This window comes from Leguminivora glycinivorella, chromosome 1 (assembly GCF_023078275.1).
Source record: "Leguminivora glycinivorella isolate SPB_JAAS2020 chromosome 1, LegGlyc_1.1, whole genome shotgun sequence".
NCBI classification, from domain to species: domain Eukaryota; kingdom Metazoa; phylum Arthropoda; class Insecta; order Lepidoptera; family Tortricidae; genus Leguminivora; species Leguminivora glycinivorella.
In genome coordinates, this window is record NC_062971.1 from 23,036,382 (window position 1) to 23,058,980 (window position 22,599).

Consider the following 22,599-nt stretch of genomic DNA (forward strand, 5'->3'; position numbering starts at 1 on the left):
ACATGTAAAATCGGGTAACTCACGTAAAATTGTCGAATTTGAACCATTGAAAAACTTTTGCGAAAACGGTTATAAATTGAAGTTAAAACGGGTATGGGTATGGGGATACCCTTAATAAACTTTATCAGTACCTACGTATTGTGTTTTTCCCCCACTGGTTCGCAAAGTAGTAATACATTTATTGTCAGGTAGGGCTATATGTTCTGAAAAACGTTCTACGATACACATGCAAAGTCGCATGCTATATGTTGTGTTTTAATTTAATTTATCACCACTCGTTTCGAATTTCCTTTTTTCCGCACTTGTATCGTAATGTACTATTACGGAAGCCAATATTTATTTAAAGCTTTTAAACATCATATATTACTTGACCCGTCGCAATGGCAAAGAACAATGGCAAAACAGTGAATAGGACTTTGGTATTTAAATTATATTTGCACTAAACCGCATATACCTAATTAAGTATATACATACATAAGTTGATACGCGTGGATCTACGTTATATGAGCACCCATGTATGGTGTAAACATGCATTTAGATGCTAGATAGCTAATTTTAATGTCTTAATACATATTATAACATTTTGGGTGTCTTCTGATTCTGATTTATTTCCAGAATAAATAGTATCATCATTCATCGTCATAATTTCAGTTGCTAATCACCCACTGCTGAGCATAGGCATATAAAAATAGCATATTGTTTGGTAACTACCAACTTATTTAATAAGCCATATTTATATGTAATAACGATACCTATCTAAATAACCACAAAATATACATTTTCAAACTAGATTTCACATTTAAGATGTTATTATGGCTAGGTGCGTTTACAAAGGAAACCACGTGATTTTATGATTGAGCTAAATGGTGTCTCAAGCTAGACTATGAGACACGAAAGGAAAGTACCATAAAATAAATATCATTCAATATTTCAAAATACTATGTTACTCAGGAATAATAAGTATTTTTTGTTCATTCTTTCTCCATTAAATATTAACATATGAGTGATTTTATTTCACATATATGTCTGTTCGATTCCCAGACGAAGGAAGTATTTTTTAGAATATCATTTTAAGAATCTACTATGTTTAAAACAATATCCTATCTACGATATTTAAGGTGCAACAGATACTTTTCCGTTATGTCTCATAGTCTTGGGATTTGGGACGCCCTGTAGGTATATTACCTCTATTATACATAATGTTAGTGTGATTGGCTCAATAAACATGACCGAGCAACTTTAACATTTACGATTGTGTTTACAAGTTGACATTTTACAGTTACACTGTACATCACATTCTCTTCGACACTTTATGCGGAGAGTTTCACAATGACATAATTATGTAACGTTGAATTAATCATTTAATAAACATAAGAATTATAAATGCCCCCGTACTTTACACGACTATTCGCGGGGCTTCTTATTTTGTCGTTTATGTGACTAGATTTTGATCTAGAAAATTATGACGTACCTAAGTCGTACATTGACTTAATACACTCAATATCCTAACTGCACTAGTTTGTTACTGTAAAATTAAATAAAACTTGACACATGGCAACACTCATAAACCCAAATCTCAATTAAACATAATACTTTTACCACTTACTCTTGAGTCTGATTTTTAATGAAATATATGTACACAAAACAACCACGGACACTATTCCTGCAAAAGCTAAGATTACGAGAGAGTATTGTTCGTTCAACATGCCGACCTCTTTGAGTAAGAATCGGGGGTAGGTGTAGTGGCAGTAGAGCTCTGAGCAGGGAAGGCGCGCCCGGCCCATGCCGTAGATGGTGATGCAGAGGCCCACGAGGCCGTGCTTCACGAAGGATATGTGGAACAGCCAGCGGAAGACGGCTGGCGAGTCGGGCAGGTGCAGGAAGAACCCGGAGAACACCGTGAACGGCATTACGAAGAACGGCCCGAAGATCATGGCGTGCTGGAATTCATACAGTTTATATTACGCCGTGTCTTGCGTGGGCGATGGTCGCGCGACCGTCGCCGTCGCGTCTCATACTTCCATATCGATAAGGTTTGATTTCGTATGCATCGCATCGCCGTCGCGCGACCATCGCGCGACCGTCGCCCACGCAAGCCACGGCGTTAGCATTTAGTACAATTGAACATTGATTAGCACGAACCTCAAAGAAAATTTCAGAAAATTCGTGGTAACGAAAGTTTGTCTTATTGACGGCATCGACTTAGACGTGTTTCTTGTTATAGTAAAAGAGGGCTATATTTGTTTTTTCCGAGTTACACAGGGTCTGTTTATAAAAATAAGTTCGAGATATAGAGATGATTAAACAAAACGTCGATTTTTTCGAGTTATGGAGGTAATATTTTTCCGATTTTTGGAGTTGCAATTCGGATTATTAGGATTTGATTCGCATGCAATTTTATTTCGTCTAATAAGAGATATATATATGTATATGTCGGAGACAGACCGGATATTGGCACGGATAGTCAATTATAGCGCAGCGCGCGAAGAGTTGCAGCTGGACAGCTGACGTCACAACCAACCAGTTGTCCACCCAACCAGTTGTTGTCCCTACTTCGTGCGCTAGGACGGAGCCGGGATACCTGAGACCCAACACTCTCTGGCGGACCACGCTAGAGACAAGAAGTCTTAGAGCCTCCTCGGAACTGTCCACGCTATAATTGTTCTAAACCAAGTTGTTTACCTATCAGTTATTGTAAAATTTAAAGTGTGTAAAATAAATCGTTGATTACTATCGTCTTCGTCTCAATCCTCGATGACCCAGCAACGCCCCGATGTCTGAAAATGGTGCCAATCCTGACCTGTCCCCGACATCAGAAGGTGGGATCACATCGAGGCAAAGAGACGCAAAATAATTGCACCGGAACGGAAGTGCCGCCATATTGGCAATTTCTCGAAGCGCAAAATCAACAAATGCGCGCCCTGGTCCAGACACTGAAAACTTCGTCAATACCAACCTACAATCCATGAGTGACCTTTCCGGACTTGGAACCCGATAAACAAGAAACCAACGCCATGACATGGTGTGCTACCGCCGACGCGTGTTGGCCATACACCATAAACGCACCATTGGGGGGTGGCCAGCTTGTCGTCGCCATCCGCAAGTTGCAGTGACTATGAAGCCATCCAGGAAAATGTTGTTTATGAGTGATAACAATGGAAACGATCATACTAGTTTTCATAACCGAAAAAAAGAAGAAGTACCCGCTAGAAAAAAATGTGTCAACGAGTTAAAAGGAGCAGCCACATAGACGGCTTTCGCAAATCGTTTACACAGTATAGCAATAATAACTCTTGTTACAAACTTCACGACGCACCGTGCACCGTCGAAAAACTACCCTCGCACACAGCGAATACATGCGAAACTGGGAAATATTGGATTGGACAGTCTGTGTTGACGTGTGTGTGAAATGACGTCAGTGCAGAGGACATCTCGTTACGGCAGTGTTTATGGGTGGTAAAGGCTTAACGTGGGACCAGTTCCAGGAGCTGTTTATTGCGAGCTAATTCCTAACCTAGAAACGTGGTAGTAAGGTCACGTGTCTAACCGTGTGATACTATACAGCACGACCACGGATGATTTTATTAATTCTGATGCGGTACAAATTCACGAAAAAAAATGTACTTTTTTGTACTGACGTTTAAAAAAAATGTACCCTTATGATTTTGGAGTTTCGACATAGGGCCCGGGGTCGTGCTAGGTAGGTACTCCCTGGCACGACCACACTATATTTAATGAGATTTTAAATTTCTGTAGCAGTACAAATTCACGAAAAAAAATGTACTTTTTTGTACTTACCTTTTAAAAAAAAATACCCTCATGGTTTCGGAGTTTTGACATGGGGTGTGGTCGTGCTAGATAGGTGGTACTTCCTGGCACGACCACACTATATTTATGTTTAATTTGATGGTCAAATAAATACTAAACAAGTGTTTTGAAATTGTACTATGTAAATTACTTCAAAAACTTAGTGCGGTCGTGCCTGGGAGTACCTATTTAGCACGACCACAACCCATGTCGAAACTCCGAAACCATGAGGGTACTTTTTATAAAAAGGTAAGTACAGAAAAGTACATTTTTTTTCGTGAATTTGTACCACAACAGAAATTTAAAAAATCATTAAATATAGTGTGGTCGTGCCAGGAAGTACCACCTATCTAGCACGACCATACCCCATGTCAAAACTCCAAAACCATGAGGGTATTTTTTTTTAAAAGGTAAGTACAAAAAAGTACATTTTTTTTCGTGAATTTGTACTGCAACAGAAATTTAAAATCTCATTAAATATAGTGTGGTCGTGCCAGGGAGTACCTACCTAGCACGACCACGGGCCCTATGTCGAAACTCCAAAATCATAAGGGTACATTTTTTTTAAACGTCAGTACAAAAAAGTACATTTTTTTTCGTGAATTTGTACCGCATCAGAATTAATAAAATCATCCGTGGTCGTGCTGTATAGTATCACACGTCTAACCTTGAATGCAGGTGAGTTCATTTCATAATGTTATTTGGTGAATTGTGGATCCCATTTGTGGAAAGTTTGAGAATACCTACACTTGACGAGAATCATTTGAAACGTAGTGATTATAAAATTTGTAAAAGCGTAATTATTGTTTGTGTTAAAATTATTTAGTGTCTTTTGCTCTCAAAACAAAGATTCTTATTCTGATTTTGTTAGTTTCCAAGATCCGTATTCTGTAACGTTCCGTAGTTTATCAAATTTGACAAGTTATTGCCAGTATTAGAGTAATACCTACCCCTTAATTCGTGATCTATCTCGAATTGTTTATTGTGTGAAAACAGAAGCTACGCATATGAAATTGTATGTTGCAGTGTGCTACAGTCAAGTCTACACAACGTGTGGTATCTAGGAATGTGTGCCATCACGCCAGTATCGCAGAAACTGCAGCACAGGGAGAATGGGAAAAAAAAGGGGACAGGTTTCGTTCCAATTGTTTATTATTAAATTTTATTTAGTGCCATGGTTAAGCAGTTAAATAAGCCGTTTTATTTAGTAAAGGTTTAAAGACAAACAAACACGTGCTCACACTTGTTTGTCCATTTCAAGTTTTATTTTAATATCAGAGAAAGTTCATAAAATAATAATTGTTAAATCTCATATCTAAGACAATGCCAGTCGTTGTTTATTTGTGAATTTGTTTCCCTTTGAGTTTTTACTTCGGTAAACAAGGAAACTGATACCGTGCAAATTATTATTTCAGTAATGGCCAGCTATGAAACGACGTCGCGTCGTGATTTCATCTGATGCTGCAGCAGCGATAGCAGTGGCAACTGAAGCCTTGAGTTTTCGTGCGTGAATTGGTCATCGTGAGGTCTACGAATAAGAACACCTTTGGACTCTGATACTTTATCTGGTGAGCAGTTCTCATTTTATTGGGATATTGTTGAGATATTTGTTCTGTTTAGATTGTGAATTCTAAACAGAATGAAACTCATCTGTTGCTAATGCTAAAGTAAATTCATTTTTTTTTGGTAAACATTAGTTTGCAATCGAAGAATGAAACTCGTTGTTTTCATGGTTAACGTAATTTTTATTTTGTACCATATTGCTATGTGTTGCTTTGGCTCAGACTGCGTACACCATTACAATCATTCGTAAACGTAGGAGTAAAATTCGGATCTATTTTTCCGTTTCTGTGCGGCCACGTGTGGGTGGCGTGCGTTTGGTTTGGTGGTGTAATCGGTCGATGTTGGATGCCGTATGGAGGTAGTCCATATTCATGTGATGAACACCGGGTAGAGGCGGTTCATATGTCGCCGTGTGTCAGCTGTATGACGTGTGTCAAGTTGCTGAATGGATGCAACTGTTAGAGCACTGTAACTCATTATCTTGATTCTGATTTAGTGACATTTTGATCAGTGAGATCAACACGTTGAGTTTCATTCTACTATTGTTGACTTATTTTGGTACCTACATACAATTTTGAAAAGGTTTTTTTGTCCTTAACTAAAATGATAGGACAAAATATAAAACTGGTAAAGTTGACTTTTTGGTCATGTTTTTAGTTAAGTAGTTTCATAATAAAGAAAAAATAGGCGACATCTTCGTGAAACGAAAAAGCCTCAAATAAAGAATGAAAAAAAAAAAATAAAGAAAAAGTGAAAGGCTTTTTTTGATCTTACAATTTTAATTGCGGATTAGAGTCGTTGTTTTGCGAACCGTGAATTTTAGGTAGTTCTGTGACAGCAAACAAATATGTTAACATTTAATGGGCTCACGATAGATTGAGGAAAATGCCAGATAGCCACGTACCATTTGATGATTTAGATGTAAAGATAGCGAGTGTAATATTGAGAATGAGGATCTCAGTTCGGCTGGTCAGACCGTACCAGAGGCTTCACCGTAGTCGTAGCCCGTTAAAAGTCGGTATCTGCTGTGTGCAGTCCGTGGGTGCGCGATGCGCGGGGAGCTCTGGCGGAGGTCGGGTCTTGCAGAGACCGTAGAGTCACAGGGTTGACTCGGCGATCCCGTGGGGATGCGCGTAGTGTGTGGTTATGGTATAACCAATAGGCCACGAATGAGATACTTGTTTGGATTTTATGAAATTAAATGTGTTGAGGATTTTATTGTGAAAAAAGACAACATTTGGTACTCGGTTGTTTTGGCATTGCGTATAGTGTGTAAATAATGCTATCCATTTTATCAAATTTAATATTTTGAAGATTTTATTGGGAAGAATAAATAACAAAATTGGAACTTGGTTGTTTTGGCATTGCGTATAGTATGTAATAAATGCTATCCATTTCTTGAAATTTAAAGTTTTGAAGATTTTATTGTGAAGAATAACTAAATTGGCACTTGCTAATTAAACAACCGTTTTGGCACTACGTAATAGTGTTTACAATCTTAAAGTTTTTAACGTTGATCATTTTACTTTGAATTACCGAGTTTCTTTGAGATTTCGTCAGGAGTGACCGAACGGTGTACTTTGCGTGTCTATTATTGTTGCAGAGTAAAACACACGAGGACGTGTGTAAGCGCAGGAAGGCCGTGTCGGAGACAGACCGGATATTGGCACGGATAGTCAATTATAGCGCAGCGCGCGAAGAGTTGCAGCTGGACAGCTGACGTCACAACCAACCAGTTGTCCACCCAACCAGTTGTTGTCCCTACTTCGTGCGCTAGGACGGAGCCGGGATACCTGAGACCCAACACTCTCTGGCGGACCACGCTAGAGACAAGAAGTCTTAGAGCCTCCTCGGAACTGTCCACGCTATAATTGTTCTAAACCAAGTTGTTTACCTATCAGTTATTGTAAAATTTAAAGTGTGTAAAATAAATCGTTGATTACTATCGTCTTCGTCTCAATCCTCGATGACCCAGCAACGCCCCGATGTCTGAAAATGGTGCCAATCCTGACCTGTCCCCGACATATATATATAATTTATAACATATTTTTATGGTATTCTATAATGTTCTGTATTCTTATGATATAGCAGAGCAGTATTGTAGCTAAATAATGTTACGTGGCCACGATACCTATTTATATAACACGCTGTCGTAAGGTAACCGGTTTGTTGAACTCTTGAGTTTGAGATTGTTATTTACGCCTACGCGCGTGCCTATGTTTTGATTGTCAGACTATTGATAATCGGGGAATCCGTGAAACGAATTGATTATTATCCAATTTATTCGAGTATGTTTACATACATTCCTATTAACGTGTACTTATTCGATAAACTCCAATGTTTTCGTACTGGCAAGCCAGTTTGACGATAGAAGCAGCATGTGGTCATAGGATCATTAAAAAAAACCAGTCAAGTGCGAGTCGGACTCGCTCACCGAGGGTTCCGTACAAACTTTCAATAGTTGAATCATCAAAATGTTATAACACTTTAAGTTCTCGCGCTTTGTACACATATTTAAAGTCACACACAGGTCGAACGCGATTAATTAACATTATTTTTACCTTTTTTCTTTTTTTAAGGTAAAAATAATGTTAATTAATCGCGTTCGACCTGTGTGTGACTTTAAATACATCAAAATGTTATTCATAAAACTCTACAGATTTGACTAAATCCCTCAAGACTCAATTTCCCACATAACAAGTAATATTTTAATATACAATTTTATTGTTAGACAACGTCCAAATAAAATCAAGACTATTCGACTTCAATAGTTTACGACCTACATGTTGCAAGGACGCTCCTGAACCGACCTCATTATATCAGGAAAAACGCGATGTAGGAAATGAGCGTTCAACGTACAGTGACATCTATCGGCAAATTGAGTAAACTAATGCGCGCGAGCTAGTATGGAAGATGATTTTTATGGAATAATTGTTTATTGCGTGAACCGATTTTAACCATTTTGCCTCTATTTGAAAGCAGGTAATTTCATTGTTATTTTGTTAAAAAATACAGGTACACTAATAATAGAGAGATATAGGTAATTGGGATAGTTGTACCTTAACATCGAACCAAGATCCATTGAGCAGCCCCATACAGAGAGCGGAATAAGAGACCATGAGCAGAATGACGCAGAAGCTCCCGAAGCGAAGGATCTCCGGCGGCTGGCCCGTCAGCCAGTACGCTATGCAGGAGTAGCAGAGCGTACACACTGTCTGCTGAGGAAGGGCGGCTACCAGCGTGGACGCGTAGTACGCGCCCGGGGTGTACCAGCGGTTGAAGTGCTCCCGTCTGACCACTGGAAATTGTTGCGGGACTGGAAACAGTAAAAAAATGTGTTCTAAAATAAACTCGAAGTAATCACAGGTTAAGACTTTCTTGGGCTGATTCTAATCCGGATCATAAGCATTTGCTATTGTACCTTTAAAATAGGTGTATCAAAATTCGATTCGAAGACGTGAAAATTCTTAAAATTATCTCTATGAAATTATCATGTTTTATTTTCACTTGCACGTCAAGCAGTGAATGAACAACACAATTTCCCTGCAATTTTTTGGGGCGTTAGCAGTTTTGTTTCTTAGACAAAGGGAAAATTGGTAGGGACCCAGCAAAGAATGAGATTCTGATCTCGAAGAACCCATAAATCAGGATTTGACAATCAGACCTGACAACCTTTTTGTATATAAGAAAGTAACATCTTTGTACCACCAATATAAAATATGTAAGATATCAAATATAAAAGAAAGAAGACGGAGGAAGTACAAAGGCAAACTTATCCCTGTATATATATATAGATCTAGGTATTAAAAGAAATAAAAACAATACCTAGTTAAAAACATGTTATTTTTTTAAATGATTGTGAATGTGTCACATCAAATTAAAAGGGACGCCCCATAATTTGCAAACAATCATCCTGTCTCTGAACTCCGTTTTTTCAGACTAGGAATTTTATAACCTCTAAAATATGTTTCTTTTCCTTCAAAATAATTTCTGAGTAACTATGATTCGAATTGAATATTATGCCGTTTACATTTATCGATTTATATTACAACTTCAGCGAGCATTTTACAGTACCTAAAGCAGATGGGTCCGGGCGGACGACAGCATCAAGCTCATACAAATTGGTCGTGCGGATGTCCGCGTGACACTAAGCCGTAGTGATGTACATATATTTGATAGAGACTGCGCTGAAGGTAGAAATAACGAACATGAGGTTGTAGGAGAGGAAGTCCTGACTCCTGACCGATGTTGAACAGGACACCGACGAATAGCGCCATGGCACACCACGGACACTGGCGATCAAATATATGAAAGAGGCGCGTTCCTAGCACACATTCTAAGCTCGTGTAGGCGAGAGCGTACTATGCTTGTATATGAGTGAAATATGACAGGCGGACTGTTCGCGTTTTTGACAGGCGGTAACTTTGAGGTAACCGAGAGGGGGTGGGCGGCACTTTCAGCGGGGAGCGGGAGTGGCCATACTGTAGCCATGGCGCAGTGAATGCCCGTTATCATAAGTAGTAGTTGTTTATCAACTTATCAAGTGCCTGAATACTGACTCTAGTCGAGTACATACTTAATGGTAAGAACGTAGATATAGTTAAATCACTTACATTTGATAGAGACAGCGCTGAAGGCGGTAAACATGACAAACATGAGGCTGTAGGAGAGGAAGTTGTAGTTGTCCTTCGTGTGCTTGGCGTCCTGGCCGATGTTGAAGAACAGGACTCCGACGAACAGCGCCATGGCGCAGTGGATGCCCGTCATCATGAGCATGAACTGGGGGTCCCGCCATGCTGACTGGAATATTACATTAATAGTGTTATTTGGCGCACTAAATTCGCGGCTTGCACAGTTGAAAACAGTCCTCTTTAGTTTAGCGACTCAAAAAAGAAAATGCATTGAATCCATTTTAAAACCGAACTGATCCGTAATGGCATAAACAAAGTTGTGTACGACGAAGCAATAATAGGGTAAAAATATACAGTGGAAAGATGGAAACATAAATCGTCATACTATTAGCGTAAATCGTCTGTTATTGGATATCGATAAATTGACACATTATAATATTTTAAATGGCTATAGTAAGAGTAACTGACTCTTCTCTTATCGCACATACTCTATTTGTTTTTTAATAGTTACATATAGGCACTCGTCCCACCAAGAGCTAAGCTATGAGCTAATTAGGCTATAAAGTATAACTCGCCCGGGCAATCATCGCGTCTCTTTAATTTACATGGAAGCGACTATCTTTTGTTTGTTTTTATAGCCGATAGCTCATAGCTTAACTCGCTTTTGGTGGGACCAGTGCCTTTATTAGAACGTGGTCAGTATTCAATTTACCAAATGTAGAATTTTATATAACAATAGTAGTTTAGGTGTTTCAGGAATATTCTTCAACTATACTTACTAGTAACGATCTTCGTGTCAGTGTTGTAAATTGTTTCCACGTCGATGTACTGTACGTACTCTTCAGTGCTAGTAGGATCTTACTCGTTGGGTCCTCTTTTGGTAGCGGAAGTGTCGTTAGGAACACTTTTTCATATAAATCTGTTTTAAATATTTCTGAAAATAAACATTATAATTATGGCATGAAAGAATTAATAAATAAAATAAAGCTATACTCGTACTCGTAGGTATTTGTGTGGATAAATGATGAAAATCGACAAAGATTGCAAGATCATCTAAGGTCAAAGGAATCATTATAGCTTTAGTAGCAGCAATATGTACGAACTCATCCATCAGCAATATTTTTAACCGCCTTCCAAATCTCAAAGGAAGGGGTTATCAAGTCGTCTGTATGTTTTTTTTTTTTAAATGTTTGTTCCTCGATATCTCCGTCGTTACTAAACCGATTTTGAAAATTTTTTTTTTGATTGAATGTATATGCATACAGATTGGTCCCATTTTTCTCAGAACCCAGTTCTGATGATGGGATCCTGGAGAAATCGAGGGAACTCCTCAAATCTGAAAGTCATACATATGGTGATTTTTGTGTTTTTAAAGGAACAGCATGCATTTACATACGGAACAGTGACATTTGGTGCAGTGGAACTCCTGATGATGGTCAGCATGGAACTCCTCAAATCTGAACGGCACACTTATAGTGACTTTGGTATTTTTATAAGAACAGCATGCACTTACGTCCAGAACAGTGATATTTGGTGCAGTGGAATTGCTGATGATGGTCAGAACGGAACTCCTCAAATCTGAACGGCACACTTATAGTGACTTTGGTATTTTTATAAGAACAGCATGCACTTACGTCCAGAACAGTGACATTTGGTGCAGTGGAACTGCTGATGAAGAGTGAGCCGCCCCTGGTTAGAGTTCCGTTCTGATAATCATTCATAAGTACTTCAGAATCATCCAGATTTCAAAATTGGTTCAGAAATGACAGAGATATCGAATAACAAACATTAAAAAATATACAGACGAATTGATAACATAATCCAACATTTGAAAGTATTTATCACCAGAACCCCAAAGGAAGGCGGTTTTTTTTTTCTTAAAAATTATAAATTATATTTTACTAATCTTGATATAAATTATTTTTTAGAATTTGCGTTAAATCAAAAGTAATATTTGTAAGAAGTAGGTATTTACCTAATAATTTATCATCACTTTCATTGGATATATTATGTAACCACTGCATGTCTCGTCCATTTTCTATATATTCTACTAGTTTATCTGGTTGCTCTCCACATATTTCTAAAACTGAAAAATAATGCAGAGTATAATATATAAAACCTAAAAATAATAAAGTCCAACTACGTAAATCAATCTCCAATCCAAGACAACCTGGTTCATAGCCGATTAATACTGCGATGGAATTAATGGTTTAAGGTGCTGTGACTGTAATACAGTAGGTAACCTCAGAAGCCGAACCATCCAAAAAAGCGGCCACTTCAGTCGGTTAAGAAACTAGAAGCCGGGATAATAGAATTTGGTACGAACTGCAAAAGTACAGGCTAGGCAGACTAGAGATGGGCCGAATACGGACTTTGCCGAATACGAATATTCGGCCAAACATTCGGTTCAGCTGTTACCGAACCGAACATTCGGCCGAATATTCGGTTCCGCTATATTTTCAATCCTGGCTTAGATTTAAAAACTTTTCAATGATTGGTAATGTCCTAATGGGTAATATTCCTATAATTTAGTGCATAAGAAAATTTTGGTTTTTATTTCTTAAGCTACGTATTTTTACTTTTTACATAATTATAGTAGGTATTTATATTTTAATGCATTTTAACTCCCTTTGGTGGTTCCTTAGAAATCTTAGAATGCTGAAATAGGACGTCATTATCCGATGAATTACGAAACAACTTACGCTATTTATTTACTTTATTTATTCGGTAAATATTCGGCAATGTAACCGAACTATTCAGCCGAAAACGAACATTGAAAAACTTGCCGAATATGCCGAATACCGAATATTTACCGAATATTCGGCCCATCTCTACCTACTGTAGACGCATTTTCTTTATTTCATTTTATTTATCCAACCAATTTAATTTTATTTTCGTTAGATAATAAGCCTATATACTTAGGTATATCTTGAAACATTGTAGACAGACGAATGCCATCTACAAATCCCTTATATCAAAAAGATAAATCAGAATCTCGCGATAACGATAATTAATGACTTAGTAAAATACTTACGAAAATCAACTGGATTATGAAATTGTGGGCAGTTCAAATTAAGATTTTCGAAGAAAGGTATTAGGTTGTCGACTGAGCCCATATATGCGCACTGTCCGGCCACCACCGCGTACAGGCGGTCTACCATTTGCAGCAGTGCGGCTGAAGGCTGGTGCATGGTCACCACGACTGTGCGCCCCTGGTGAGCCAGCAGTTGCAGCATATACACCATCTGCTTTGAGGTTGAGCTGTCTAGCCCGCTGGAAATATTAAAGGTATTTTACTAAATGTTTTTTGAACTGTTTGTTCTCTTGTATTCATCAGGATCTATAACCGCAAAAAAAATGTATACCTATTACCTATTATGCCGGCTATTCTGCAGGTATAGTTTATCTTAAGTTGTACCTAATTAATTGGAGCAGCTGGTACGAGTAAATGTGTTCCTCTATTTTACGGCTGCTGTTTGGTTTTGATTCTAACTTAGTTTGCATGTTGTACTACTGTAAATACCCGTGTTCCTAGTTTACATATTGAAGTCATTAACGTTAAAGTCCTGAATTACCTACTTATTAGTCTTATCAGTAATCTTTATTTTATAATTACTCCTAGTTTCAGTGATCGTTCAGCTTCGAGGATGATAATTATTTAAGTGCGCACAGAGAGTGATACATCTAGATCACATGCAAGTGGGTATACTTAATGCTTGTTGTTCTATTTATTAACACCCGCTTGGAAAGCTTTCCAGAAATTTTTTTCTCTGGCTATCCAGCTACGCATCGGTAAAACTTGGATCAGAAAGTTATCAGTTACAAAGGTGATGTATACGGTTACAATAACAGCTACTATATGGGCACCCCTGATAACATTTATGAATTAAATCAAGTGCTTTAGTCGCAGTATTTTACATGCAATGAGTCATCAAGTGGATTACGTTTGATACAGGTACAAGGGCGACATAGTCTAGATATACAACTGACTCATTCGTTATTAGGTTAAAAATGATATGTCAAATGCCATGACAATGCCAGTGTTTCTCTTGTCGTGATAAAACTACTGCATGATACAACTTTTGTGAATGATAAGGTTAAAAATTACCCTTGAGTTATTTTATATAATTCAGTTGAATCATAGATGGCGCCAAAAAAATGCCTTGTTGCCATCGATTATTTGTAGATAGGCGTTAAGTGTCACTTTCGAGCCATAAATCTATGTCAAAAGTGACACTTAACGCCATCTACAAGTATAATCTAAAGGTACATTTTTTATGTTAGTGTAATATGCGCGTTCTTAGGCGGTCGCATTTTAATGTATGGTATGATCTTCTTATATTTAATCTATGGTTGAATTTATCAATTGATAATAAAGAAAATGATAGTAGTCTCACCTAGTGGGTTCATCCAGGAACATGACAGGTGAGTCGCATATCAGCTCCAAGCCTATGGCTAGGCGCTTCCTCTGCCCGCCCGAGAGCTGGGCTGCTCTCGTGTGCTGGACCTCGTTTAGAGCGAAAGCAGTAATGACTTCTCTTATCTGAGAATGAATACCGAAGTAGTTAGACATAAGTAAGTTATAAGTAGGTAGTTTATTCGGTTAAGGACAGATTCGGGTTTGGGCAGATTCTTTTTATGACAGATTCGTGTTTGGGCAGAAAGCAGAAATATAATCATCGAAAAAAGTGTCTAGAACACTAACTTTTTATTTCACATACAGTGTAATTTCTGGTCAAATCTTTCCCCACTTCATATTTTAACCAATTGTATTTATTTATTTATTTTTTATTTATTTATTTATTCACCGTGTCGTTTTTTCCTCTAAGTTTTCACAGTAGTCACACTAAGTCAGTAGGTAGGTAGGTTATAACGAAAGGCAAATTGCCCAGAAAAATGGTTAACTCGAAAAACTGCAAGGGGTAAGTGGCGTACACGAAGGGAGGCCTATGCTCAACTGTGGGCGATTAACGGCTGAAATGATGATGATGTTGAGTTAATATACTTACTCTTCTACTTTTTTGTTCTTTACTAATATGGTTTCCTAGTTTGAGCTCAGCGGCAATGGTAAGGGATTCTTCGATGGTCAGCATGTCCTGCACTTTGTCATCTTGCAGAATATAGCACGACCGTCGCCGAAACCACTTGAGGTTGCGTAACCTTCCGTTTACGTAGATCTTGCCTTGTGTCGCGTTTCTGCAATAAACAATTTTAAATATAATAGTGTACTTGTTTTGGAAACATAGCTCGTTCGTTACAATAAGTAAGCGACTGTTTTTATTGCCCCCGGATTTTTAAACAGCACTCGGTTTAAAATATTTTTTCCATATTAAGTTAAGTTGGCAATAATAACTAATACGAGTAGGTTAACAATACAAATAGTGTGCAATGAACAATTATGCAACAGATCGCTTTTGTGGTAAACTTCCACAGAACAGCTTTGAGATGGTCGATTGTTCGAAAGACTATGGGTGAAGTGTGACACATAGGTATGTATATCAGCATCGAGCCGCATTTTGTGTATGAGAAATCGCTGGTTAGTATGAACAGCCGTACGCTTGCTTCCAGTTTTTCGATGCGTAAGCGTCTACATTATAGTAACAAGCGATTTCTCATACATAAAATGCGGCTCGATGATGATAAATGTGACCACCCTAAAATCGCGAAATGCACTTACTCGACAGATACAGCATACAAATTATACTTTGTCAAACAAGTCTGTCAGTAAACAAGGACAAAGAAAACTATATACATCCTTTTCTTTAGGGTGCTATAGAAAAGGATACCTATAGTTTTCTTTGTTTTTATTTACTGACAGACTTGTTTGACAGAGTATACTTTTAATATTTAAAACTACTATGAAATTATTAGCGATAACAGAAAAATGCATGAAATGCGTCAGGCAAGTCTTTGTAAAGCTTCACTCAGTAAATAGATGACATTGTCAGATTTGAAGTTTTTTTTAGGAAATACTAAGATGAAACAAATAGTACATTGTGCAACAAGGGGAGGAAGTTGAATATTACTAACGAGAGTAAGTTAAATCGCGACGGCTTGCCGGAGAGATTTAAAGACTCGAATTAGTAATATTCATACTCCCCGAGTTACACACAATGTTTTTCATCACACTCGCAATGTAAAAAATATGTAAATAGATGTAAAAAAGTTAAGTACGGTACAAGAAATTTGTGAGCGTCAGAATGGCGGGTGTATATCAAGCAATCCTGGTGTGGTATACGTCAGGAGTTAGTGCTAGCAATGTGCCAAATGTGCGCCAAAATTCGAGCAATGTGCTCTTTGAACTCCAGAGATATTTAAGAAATTAATGACACCCGCCATTCTGACGTCAGGTTGGCGGGTGTACTTCCAGTTCTAGCTAATGGCTGCCTACTCGAGGGTGAAAGTACCGCCTAAGGTTAGTGCTCGCAATGTGCTTCCACATGTATGAAACACAAACTAATTCAGAGAGCCGTTGAAGAGTAATATGGGATTGAATAAATATATCTATAACGCCTGCTGAAATAAAATAGCAATGTTCATTGCCTGCAATGCAGCATTAACATGCAGGCGCTTTTCACAAAAAAGTGATACTTATATTAGCTAAGGGTGAAGTCACATCTATCAGCATCGAGCCGCATTTTGTGTCATGAGAAATCGCTCGTTAGTTGCGTAACTACGCATGTTCATACTAACGAGTGTACGCACGCATGCTTCCATCTTTCCGTGCGCAAACGTTTTCATACCAACGAGCGATTTCTCGTACATAAAGAGAGACCCTTAAGAATAACATTCAAGTTATTCCCGGCCGTTTTATTAAGGGTCCTGTGACATATTAAATGACGTTTCTTGTAGTGATGCCAAAGTATCGATACTTATAATTTATGTATATGGCAATGATTGTGTATAAACCAGCCAAGTCAGTTAAAACGGTCTTCATTAAATAATAAACTATTTACTATTTTGACCCGAATTAATGTCTACTGTCAATTTACAAACATATAATTATAGAATATATAGGAATCGTACTACTGATTAATGTAAAATACCCTATAATGGACGGTGATGCTATTATGGACAAAAAAAACAAATCCTTAAAAATAAGTGTCTAAAATTAGTTTCTAAAAACTGACGGCAATGTACCATAAACTAGAGTTGTAGAGCTGTTTCGTTTTGAAGTTTCGATTAATTCGGTTATTTCTGAAAGATTTGCCGACAAGATAAAATTCACCAGTTTACTGAAAAAAATATCAAGACGAATTCTTAGTTATGTTGCTAAGAGAGTTGAGTTCATGTATAAAATAATAAAAAAATAATACTCGGTGTGAACTTGAATGAGTTTTACTTACTGCATTAAGCATGAGATAAGGTATAAAACATACTAGGTCGTTGCTCCAAAGATATAAAGAAATAGCGTTATTTTGCGAGTGTCCATTGCTGGAACCGAAAAACAGCGTATCTCCTATAATGGACAAGGAACAATTTACAAAAACAAAATTTACAAGAAACAATCCTATGTTAAAATAATCCAAACTAATTTTATTTATGGTATATAAAATTGATTCATTGAGTATCAGTTGGCTTTAAAAGTAAAATTTTAAACATATTTCACTGTCCATAATGGGGGATCCATTACTGGAGAACTGCCGTCCATAATTGGAGAAAAAACACCTAGTTTTAATTTGTTAACTATGAAGAAACCAATAGGAGTATCTATTCTGCAATACGCTTGAAATGTAAAAGAAGGATAGGACATTAAAGATTAAACACGCTTAGCGGTAGAATTTTTACATTTATCAGTGAAATATCAAAAACAGGCGAAAATTTTTCTTAAACTGTCCATGATTGGGTCCGTTACCTTACTTATTTCAAATTTAAATAATATTTTATATATTATTTACAATAACTAGGCCGGGAATAACTTGAATGTTATTCTTAAAGGTCTCTCTTTATGTATGAGAAATCGCTCGTTGGTATGAAAACGTTTGCGCACGGAAAGATGGAAGCATGCGTGCGTACACTCGTTAGTATGAACATGCGTAGTTACGCAACTAACGAGCGATTTCTCATGACACAAAATGCGGCTCGATGCTGATAGATGTGACTTCACCCTTAGCTAATATAAGTATCACTTTTTTGTGAAAAGCGCCTGCATGTTAATGCTGCATTGCAGGCAATGAACATTGCTATTTTATTTCAGCAGGCGTTATAGATATATTTATTCAATCCCATATTACTCTTCAACGGCTCTCTGAATTAGTTTGTGTTTCATACATGTGGAAGCACATTGCGAGCACTAACCTTAGGCGGTACTTTCACCCTCGAGTAGGCAGCCATTAGCTAGAACTGGAAGTACACCCGCCAACCTGACGTCAGAATGGCGGGTGTCATTAATTTCTTAAATATCTCTGGAGTTCAAAGAGCACATTGCTCGAATTTTGGCGCACATTTGGCACATTGCTAGCACTAACTCCTGACGTATACCACACCAGGATTGCTTGATGTACACCCGCCATTCTGACGATCACAGAAATTTCATTATTCCCTTGGGAGAACGATTTTTCTATAACTCACGTTCCGCCTGCGTGCAATAGCACATTTAAAAAAATAAATAAATACATATTGGGGACACCTTACACAGATCAACTTAGCCCCAAACTAAGCATGCAAGCATGGCTTGTACTATGGGTGCTAAGCGACGATATACATACTTAAATAGATAAATACATACTTATATACATATTAGAAAACATCCATGACTCAGGAACAAATATCTGTGCTCATCATACAAATAAATGCCCTTACCGGGATTCGAACCCAGGACCGCGGCTTAGCAGGCAGGGTCACTACAGACTGAGCCAGACCGGTCGTCAAAAAAATTTAAAGTGCGGGTGTGATGAAAAAGTTATTTACAATGCTATAAAGTACAATGTAAAGTTATAATGTTAGTATCTACGCCGTTCTTCTTTTTTAGCGACAGTAACTTGTCCTTCATTCTAACAGTCTTCCAGTTTTTAATTTTATTTTATGTTCCTTATTAGGTAGTTCAAGGTTTTGTTTGCATATTACTTGTTATTTTCCTGGTTGGCGATTTAAACATAAGATCTAGATTAGATTATAACAAAATATGTTTAATATCTGGATGCTTGGTAGTTGGCCCGATAGCCTTTTTTCCGTTACAATACTGATTTTTATGTATGTGTTAGAAATAAACTATTAGAAATTGATAATCATCAATAGCTGAAAAAAAAAGGTAAGTTAGAGAGATTTTCAAGCGTCTGTTAACACATAGGTACCTACATAAAAATCAGCTTACATAATTTAAGAAAAGTTACGCGTAGTAGTACATTTGTAGCGGGAAATTAGCAAATATTTATTTATTTAAACTTTATTGCACAATATAGCAAATAAAGTACAAATGGCGGACTTAATGCCTAAAGACATTCTCTACCAGTCAACCAACAGGCTAAACAGAAAGAGTAGTGGGCTTAAAAAAATAGGTAACTGAAAATGAAACATAATTGTAGCAAATGATACATATTGTCAATGATAAACTACACACACATATATATCTATAAAATTACATAAACTTACATATATATAATTACATATATATATATATGTCGGAGAATGACCAAAATGTGGTTTAAGATACGTTTTATGACGCTATGTTTGACAAATAGAGCAAACAAGGGTTTACAACTTTGTACAACCTGGCTGGTATTCGACTGAGTTCTGCAAAAACGTCACAGAGGACGCTATACTGTCTAAAAGAAGAGAATCAAAAAACAGATGATGAACAGATGATTGGAGGCTGCCGATCAAGCTGCAGGCAAAATGGTTGAGGAGTGCTGGCGTTGTTGCAGATTCTTCGGTCTAATCCGGCAGTTTGCTCGAAATAATAGGCGGGATGTAATCTATAACGTGTTTTAATGTGTAATCGATTTTGTGAAGTAAATTCTGTGATATGGACATGGTATTTCATTGAAAAGCCTTCATAAACAACTACAACGGGTCCTGACAACGGTTCTGGTATGATACGCCCACGATCCGACATCAGAAGTGGGATATACATACAGATATACTACATACTTTATGTACCCAGTGCAAAGAATACTATGCCTATGATAAACAAATTAACCAGTGAGCTTGTCAAAAAAATGCTTGCCCAACATGCGTTTAAATGAGAGCTTAGTTTGCGCCTTTCTGATATCAAGCGGAAGATCATTCCAAAGCCGGATCGCCTGAACGGTAAAGGAGTTGGATGAGATTATGAGAAGGAACTGCAGGCTTGAGACTACGGGACTCGCGAAGAGTGCAACCTGTTCGGGCGGTTATGAAATATGCAGACATTAAACGTCGATAGTAACTCTACATTGTCCTATAAGTTTTCTTTGATTCTTGAGAAATTAGGAAGATCTGACGGACCTGAGTTTTTAGTTTAGAAATGCAGTCTCAGCTGATAAGGGCCACTCCAACATTTTCTGGTAAACTAATGCAAACAATAATATATAAACTACACACAAAGAAACATTAAATAGTCCTTTGCAGGTTTAAATGTAATTTTACGACTCAGTTAAGAGCCACAAATTGTAAAAAATAAAACTATTTTTTACAAACAGTTTTTTTGATGCCAATCGATTCCATTCTGATCCAGTATCAATACTTGAATTGCACTAAAAACCCACAAATCAATGGATACAGTTTCCATACATTTTGTTACGGGGAAAATGTAGAAAAAGTTTTCTGCAATTTGTGGCTCTTTAGTACATTACCGCAAGTTGAGCCCAAAGAAACTTTCGATACTGAATAGGAATGGAATCGATTGGCATCAGAAAAACACCATGTGAAAAAAAAATTTTTTTTCATACAAATTGTAATAAGAAAGGTTTTTCGCAATTTGTGACTTTTTTTATAAAAATCATATTCATATTTTTTTTTGTAATTTTTATTAGTGGCCAGTGTTTATGACGAACGTGCACGTTTCTCTAGAGTTTGTCAGCGATTCGTTTTAACGAGCGTGTATGGGAGTAAATTGTATTGTGATGTATTCAATTAAAAAAAACACCTTGTTCTACCACAGGTAAAATTAAGTATTTATATTCATTTGGTAGCTTATTAAAGAGGCTTACTTTGATGAAAAATCTGAAGGTGTCGTTTGCGTGATAATACTTTAAAAAAAAAATTGAATTTTTTTTTCATTTTTTTTAAATTTTTTGTATGGCAATATAACACAAAATTAATGTCATATAATTGTCCTACTTACATGCACAATATACGCGACGCACGTCAAAATCGACTGCCCAGAAAAAAAAATATCGAATAAAGTTCAAATTTCGTTTTTTTTTTTATAACTATAAAGTTTTGGGAGCTGAAATTTGGCATACTCGATACTATTAGAAAGACGAATCAATAAAAAAAAAATTCAAGCCAAAACTCGCTGGGGGCAGATTCACTTAGCTTATCCTGGCATGGCCTTTACATACAATGACTAATTACTTATATGTAGATTAGGAGAGGCGCAGTGCAGCGCAGATATGTTGTTTGTGAGTGTAAATATTATTGAATTAAACTTTGTGCTTGTACACTTGTTTAATACACGCACCGTATGCACCGTATACAAAGTAGCTTAACAAATGTTGGTCAGTATAAAGAATATAGCTTACTACAGTTTAATTTTTTTGCTTTTGTTACAGGTCCCACCCGCTATGTAAGTACATACCTATTATTAGTATCTATGAAAACATGCGTTTCAAGCCAGCAACAAATTAAATGAAGACGGAGCAAATATGTTACTCATAATTGTAGATTATATTACTTATAAATTTTCTTCTTCTTCTTCTTCCTCCTCCTACCCTTATCCCACGTTATGTGGGGTCGGTATATACAACACGTCTTCCTCTTCCATTCTCCTCTATCTTTCGTCATCTCAACACTCACATCTTTCTTCCTCATATCCTCTTTCACACAATCCATCCAGCGTTGTTTGGGTTTACCCCTCCCTCTCCATCCATCAACCTTCATCTCCAACATTCTTTTGCCTATATGGCATTCATCCCTCCTCATTACATGATCCTACCACGCCAACCTGCCACTCCTCATCTTTTCCGTTATAAATAATACATCAAATACAAAGTATATAGGTATTTTGCGATAAATGATTTGCGGCAACACTTAATAAATGTATATCGTTCGTGCCACAGACGCCTGCATAGCTATAAAGAAGGAAGTGAGTAAGGTCGAATGACGGTTTCCTCGTGCTCTACTAGATACCAGGGAATCATTAAGATTTACAATAGTTGTTTGTTTTACAAGAGGGCAAAGTTGATGTTTAATTACACGTACCGATTTTGATACCCGAGCAAATACGCAGCCGCGTAGCGTCTGTGATTGCCGCCCGGGGCCGATCACCAATTTTGCCGATATGCCGCCCCTCTTATGATCAACATAGATTAGATTAGATTAGATTTCTTTATTTCATGATAAAAATTATACTATAAATTTGCTACATGTCAAAATTATGTTTATCTTCTCATCATGATCGTCAAAAATTACATAATAAATTCCAAATAAAAATAATTGTGTCTCCCCAATGAGGATC

At 37.2% G+C, this 22,599-nt stretch overlaps 1 protein-coding gene across 2 annotated transcripts in view; it reads right to left on the bottom strand.

The window, feature by feature from the left end:
• Window positions 1–412: 412 nt before the first annotated feature.
• The window catches only part of LOC125233353 (ATP-binding cassette subfamily G member 4-like), a 62,545-nt gene continuing 40,358 nt past the window's right edge, over window positions 413–22,599 (bottom strand). The window contains exons 3-10 of one of the 2 annotated variants that reach the window (XM_048139340.1): window positions 15,011–15,197; window positions 14,399–14,544; window positions 13,036–13,274; window positions 11,977–12,087; window positions 10,781–10,935; window positions 9,984–10,170; window positions 8,430–8,686; window positions 413–1,940 (exon numbers count right to left, since the gene is read on the bottom strand). In XM_048139340.1, coding sequence (XP_047995297.1) covers window positions 1,596–1,940; window positions 8,430–8,686; window positions 9,984–10,170; window positions 10,781–10,935; window positions 11,977–12,087; window positions 13,036–13,274; window positions 14,399–14,544; window positions 15,011–15,197 — 1,627 coding nt within the window. In that variant the 3' untranslated portion in view covers window positions 413–1,595. The remainder of the gene's footprint in view (window positions 1,941–8,429; window positions 8,687–9,983; window positions 10,171–10,780; window positions 10,936–11,976; window positions 12,088–13,035; window positions 13,275–14,398; window positions 14,545–15,010; window positions 15,198–22,599) is intronic. The other variant, XM_048139350.1, reaches the window with a different exon arrangement.